The 6000-nt window shown below is 42.6% G+C and overlaps 1 protein-coding gene across 3 annotated transcripts in view; it reads right to left on the bottom strand.

Annotated features, from left to right (window-relative positions):
* Dgcr2 (DiGeorge syndrome critical region gene 2) overlaps positions 1-6000 on the bottom strand; it is a 61570-nt gene that overhangs the window by 30372 nt on the left and 25198 nt on the right. For all 3 annotated transcript variants that reach the window (XM_051191064.1, XM_051191062.1, XM_051191063.1), the window contains exon 2: positions 2436-2558. Coding sequence is in view for 2 of the 3 variants with exons in the window: in XM_051191062.1 (XP_051047019.1) it covers positions 2436-2558 (123 nt within the window). In the remaining variant the exon portion in view is untranslated. The remainder of the gene's footprint in view (positions 1-2435; positions 2559-6000) is intronic.

Genomic DNA, 6000 nt, shown 5'->3' with positions numbered 1-6000 from the left:
AGGACTAGAAAATAAGCCTATCATCTTTTGGTGGGAGAAGTCAACTGTGCAGAGTGGAGAAGGAAGTGTGTGGTACTGAGAATCTCACCAGTCCCATTTCATTTCTCCTGCCAGAACCTGTCAACTCTCAACTTTCAGGGTTCGTACAGAAAAAAATGCATTTCTACTTGCTCTCTTTTCAGCAGGGCCATGCTGCAACTGGTCTGTTAGGCTATGTCAGTTCTCCCTCTGCTCCTACATGCCTATAGTCCAACATGTGGAGCAAAGACAGGAGGATATCATGTGCCTAAGAGTTTGAAACCAGTCTGAACAACATAACAACAAAAAGTTGCACCAGCTTTCTAAAGAGGAAAAGCTACAAACATCACAATGAAATACAGTGATGATAGAAACCTCAACCGCAGGGCTCAGCTCACAATGCCTGAGCCTTCTGCTTTGCCACTGAGCCATGATTTTTGTGTATGATGTCATGCTCACAAGTTAAATCACAGAACAATCCATATCTACACTGTGCTGCTTGCAGTTTCCTGCCATCTTGCTTTTGTCTAGTGACATAAATGTTGATACTTAGAGCTAACATCCATTCTCTGTCATTGGCACAATACATTTAATCATGCAATCACATACATTCGGTTTGTTTCCCAAGATGTTAGTAGAAAAGTGCTAAAAGAATTTCTCCAAAATTCTTCCAAATAAAAATCCTAGATCATAGAATATGCAAGACAATACCCGTTTCCTAAAGCAGGTAGAACAATTTACCCACTGTGCCCAAACCTTGGTAGTGTCCCAAGACATCACATTCTCTCCAACAATTAGTTTAGCAGACATCTTAATTTCTGCCATCCTTAGGTGTATAGACAGCATCTTACAGAGTCTTTGGAGTACTAACAAACTTGCATAGCTCTATATTTAATCATTGTTACTAGTAGCTTTGCTAAGAAACAGATACGCCTTAGTAACCACCCACTGGGACCTGGGGCTTGTTGATTTGGCTAGGGCTGGCCAGTGAGACCTAGGGACCTGCCCATCTCTAATCCCTACAAGTGCTGCTATTACAACTACAGACCACAATGCCTAGCTTTAGATGTGGTGCTGGGATCAAACTCAGGTTCTCAAGGTTGTACAGCAAGTACTTTACCAGCTGAGCCACCTCCCTGGCTTCCATTTATCTGTTTTACAGCTGATCTTTGTCATTTCTTACTAGTGTCTTTTGATAAAGGGAAGATCTTATTTTTAATCAAGCAAAGCCAGCTGTTTTTGCTCTTGGGTTTTTTTTTTCCCCTCTGTGTAGCTCTGACTGTCATAGAACTCACTCTGTAGATCAGTCTGGCCTTGAACTCAGAGATCCACTTGTCTCTTCCTCATGAGTGCTGAGAGTAAAAGGCATGTGCCACCACCACCAGGCTAAAACAGCTGTTTTTTAAAAGAGATTTTATCTAAGTTGATATTCACTCAGACTCTTTAATTTTTTTTTTTTTTTTCTTTTACCTTAAACCTTCATTTTCTGTGTGTTATGAGTTAGGGATCCAATTTCATTTTCTTCCTACAGACACAGCCCTATGTTATACAATTTTGCCTCTGCCATGTATCATATATCTCAGATAAGTCTGTATCCAGTAGATTCTGTCTTGCAGGCCATTTGGTGTCTCCCTAAAGCAACTGTGAAGTAAGTCTTGCTTCCTGTAGGCACTGTTGTTTATGCCTTCTTCAGAGTGATCTAAGAAGAGAAGAGTCCTCCTCCATATCTTAGAAATGATGTCACATGCCAACAAAACCTTCTGGAGGAACACAGTATTGTTACTACAGAGAATTGAACTCCCACAGCTAAGTAGAGAAGGAGTCAAATAGACGCCTCTACCTTCTTTTTCACCTCTGTAGCCACCCCTGACTCTGTAGCCCTTAAGATAGCTGGCAGCCATACAAAAACTGTCCTGGTAAAAGCTGATGTTCTCACACGAGCCAAAGGATACACTGAAGGCTGCTGGCAGGGCATTCTGAGTACTACGGCTCCAGCCTTCCACCTTCTGAAACAAGGAAAGCTCATACAGGACACACTGCACCAAGCATGCCACCCATTTCTGCTCAAGTTGTGGCAGGTATCTATCCATAACACCAGCACATGGGAGACCGAATGGACTGGATGCAATCTCGAGTTCTAGGCCAGCTTGGGCTAGATGGTGAGAATTTGTCTCTAACAGACAAAACTGAAATCCCCACCTCCCAATTACTGAAAGGACTGCTGCTTGCGATCTTTAGCTCTTTTTTAGACGTGCTTTGGAGGGTGGGGGCAATGAAACAATCTAGTGTGGACAATTTTAGAAAACCTTAAGTCCACGCAAAAGTGGACTCCAATGTATATAAAGCACACGGATTGCCTCATTACACTCCCTCCCTGAGGGAGGCCATGGCAGACATAGGTCAACCTGCACACTCACCTGGACAGTCAGCTTCATCACTTTTATCCTCGCACGTTGGCCAGCCGTCACACTGCCAGGGGAGGGGGATGCACTGGATGGTACCACTGTGACATGTAAACTGCCCAGGGTTGCACCGAAGCTCTGTGGAACAAAAGGACAATAGGCTGTTGAGGAAGTAGGACAGAAGTAGAAACTTAGAAGGACAGATCTCCATGTTACCCTTGGGAAAAGACGTTCAGAAGCTGAGTGGCTGCCCATAGCCTGCTTCCTCAGGGGAATCTGAACACATTCCCAAAGGAGAGGATGGAGAGTGGTTACAATCCTGCATCAGAATACAGCACATCCCTCCCAGGAACATTTAAATGGTATGCCAACACAAGGTGAAGGGCAGAACAATCTCTAGCCAGGGAACTGTGGAATACTTTTCCAAGATGATGGGACTAGAGCAGGGTTTCCTAGAAAGGTGATACTTTGGTAAGCTATGTGACATACAGTAACTACATTCCAGGAAAATAAGGGCTTACAAGAAGGCATGTCAATATAATTGTGTGAACAGATGGGAGTCACTCAAGTAACTGGAAACCCAGACTTCTGAGGCTGCAGGGCTAACAAATTTCTGATTTTTATCTGTCAAGCTGCAGGCAGCTAGAAGTAGGGTAGTATTGAGATAATGTGTTTGAATAAGGTAAAGCTGGCAGTGGTTTCTGACAAGATAAAAATGTTAAAACTAATGCAGCAAAACAAGTCACCAACCTGTACCTATAGCCAAGTGCCAAATTCTTTTCTTCCCTTCTTGTTGATTTTTCCTTTACTTCTGCTTCCCCCAATCCTGGCGTGGCCTATTTCCCCCCACCCTTGCAGTAAAAAGTTTATTTGAATATAATTTCTTAAAATAATCATTTTATTTTACACACCAATCCCAGTCCCCCTCCCCCACCCCACCCCCATCCACTCCACAGAGAGTGAGGCCTCCCATGGGGAGTCCATGAAGTCTGTCACATCACATTAAGGCAGGATCAAGGCCCTCCCCTCTGAGTCTACACTGAGCAAGGTATCCCTCCATAGGGAATGGGCTCCAAAAACCCAGTTCATGCACTAGGGATAAATCCTGATCCCACTGCCAGTGGCCCTAATAAACTACCCAAGCCACACAACTATCACCCACATTAGAGGGCCTAGTTCAGTCCTATGCAGGTTCCCCAGCTGTCAGTCCAGAGTCAGTGAGCTCCCCCTAGCTTGGGTCAGCTGTTCCTGTGGGTATCCCCAAAGGACCCCTTTGCTCATATTATCACTTCTCCCTCTCTACAACTGGATTTCAGGAGCTCGGCCCAGTGCTCAGCTGTGATTTCTGCTTCTGCTTCCACCAGTTACTGGATGAAGGCTCTATGATGATAATTAGGGTAATCAATCTGATTATAGGGAAAGGCCAGTTCAGGTACCCTCTCCACTATTGCTTTAAAGTCTTAGCTGGGGTCATTCTTATGCATTCCTGGGAATTTCCCTAGTGCCAAGTTTTTTGATAACCCCATAATGGCTCCCTATGTCAAGATATCTCTTTCCTTGCTCTCCCTCCCTGTCCTTCCCCTACTCAACCATCTTGTCCCCCCATGTTCTCCTCCCCCTCCCCCCATGCTCCCAATGTACTCAGGAGATCTTGTCTATTTCCTCTTCCCAAGGAGATCAATGTATGTCTCTCTTATGGTCCTTCTTGTTACCTAGCTTCTCTGGGGGGTCTGGGTCTGGGTCACCTCACTTAGAATGTTTTTTTTTTCCTAGTTCCATCCATTTGCCTGAAAATTTCAAGATGTCATTGTTTTTGACTGCTGAATAGTATTTCATTGTGTCAATGTACCACATTTCCCTTATCTATTCTTCAGTTGAAGGGCCATCTAAATTGTTTCCAGGTTCTGGCTATTACAAATAATAGGAGCAAACATCCTTGTGAGTGTGCATTCTTTGGGTATCTGCCCAAGAGTGGTATTGCAGGGTCTCAAGGTATATTGATTTCCAATTTTCTGAGAAGCTGCCATATTGCATACTGATTTCCTTTTTTTAAAAAAAAAATATTTATTCTTACTTCATGTGCATTAGTGTTTTTGCCTGCATGTGTGTATGAGGGTGTGAGATTCCCTGGAACTGGAGTTACAGACTGTTGTGAGCTGTCATGCGGGTGCTGGGGATTGAACCTGGGTCCTCTGGAAGAACAGCCAGTGCTCTTAACCGCTGAGCCAACTCCCGGGCCTGCCATACTGATTTCCAAAGTGGCTGTACAGTTTGCACTCCCACCAGCAATGGAGAAGTGTTCCCTTTACTCCACATTCTCTCCAGCATAAGCTGTCATCCCTGTTTTTTATTTAGCCATTCTGGCAAGTGTAAGATGGTATCTCAGAATTGTTTTGATTTGTATTTCCCTGATGACTAAGGATGTTGAGCAATTCTTTTGAGTGTCTTTCTGCCATTTGAGATTCCTCTGTTGATAATTCACTGTTTAGATCTGTACCCCGTTTTTTAATTGGATTACTTAGAATACTGATGCCTAGTTTCATGAGATCTTTGTATATTCAGGAAATCAGACTTCTGTCAGATGTGGGGTTGGTGAAGATATTTTCTGAGTCTGTAGCCTGTTGTTTTGTCTTGCTGTGTCCTTTGCCTTACAGAAGCTTGTCAGTTTCAGGAGGTCCCATTTACTAATTGTTGCTCTCAGTGCCTGTGCTACTGGTGTTATATTTAGGAAGTATTCTTCTGTGCCCATGCATTCAAGGCTACTTCCCACTTTCTCTTCTATGATGGTCAGGATTTATTTTGAGGTGTTTGATTCATTTGGACTTGAGTTTTGTGCATGGGAATAGATACAGATCTACTTGCATTCTTCTACATATCAACATCCAGTTATGCCAGCACCATTTGTTGAATATACTTTCTTTTTACATTGTACAGTTTTAGCTTCTTCATCAAAAATCAGGTGTTTTCAGGTATGTAGATTAGTATCAGGGTCTTCAATCTGATTCCATTGATCCACCTGTCTGTTTTTAAGGCAATACCAAGCTGTTTTGATCACTGTAGCTCTATAGTAGAATTTGAAGTCAGGGATGGTGATGCCTCCAGATGTTCCTTTATGGTACAGGTTTTTTTTTTTTTTTTTTCCCCCGTATGAATTTGAACATTGTTCTTTCAAAGTCTATGAAGAATTGTCCTGGGATTTTGATGGGTAATGCATTGAATCTGTAGATTGCTTTTGGTACAATTGTCATTTTTACTATGTTGATCCTATCTATCCAAGAGTATGGGAGATCTTTCCATTTCCTGTTATCTTCATCAATTCTTTTTTCAAAGACTTAAAGTTCTTGTCATACAGGTCTTTCACTTGTTTGGTTAGAGTTACCCCAAGACATTTTATGTTGTTTGTGGCTACTGTCAAGGGTGATGTTTCTCTGATTTCTTTCTCAGCCCTTATCATCTGAATACAGGAAGGCTGATTTTTTTTTAAAGTTAATCTTGTATCCTGCTACATTAATCAAGTTTAACTTCTTCCTTTCCAATATGTATCCTCTTGATCTCCTTTTGTTGTCTTATTGCTCTAGTT

This window comes from Phodopus roborovskii, unplaced genomic scaffold, assembly GCF_943737965.1.
Source record: "Phodopus roborovskii unplaced genomic scaffold, PHOROB, whole genome shotgun sequence".
Lineage (NCBI taxonomy): Eukaryota > Metazoa > Chordata > Mammalia > Rodentia > Cricetidae > Phodopus > Phodopus roborovskii.
This window is presented reverse-complemented; position numbering and strand designations above follow the sequence as displayed.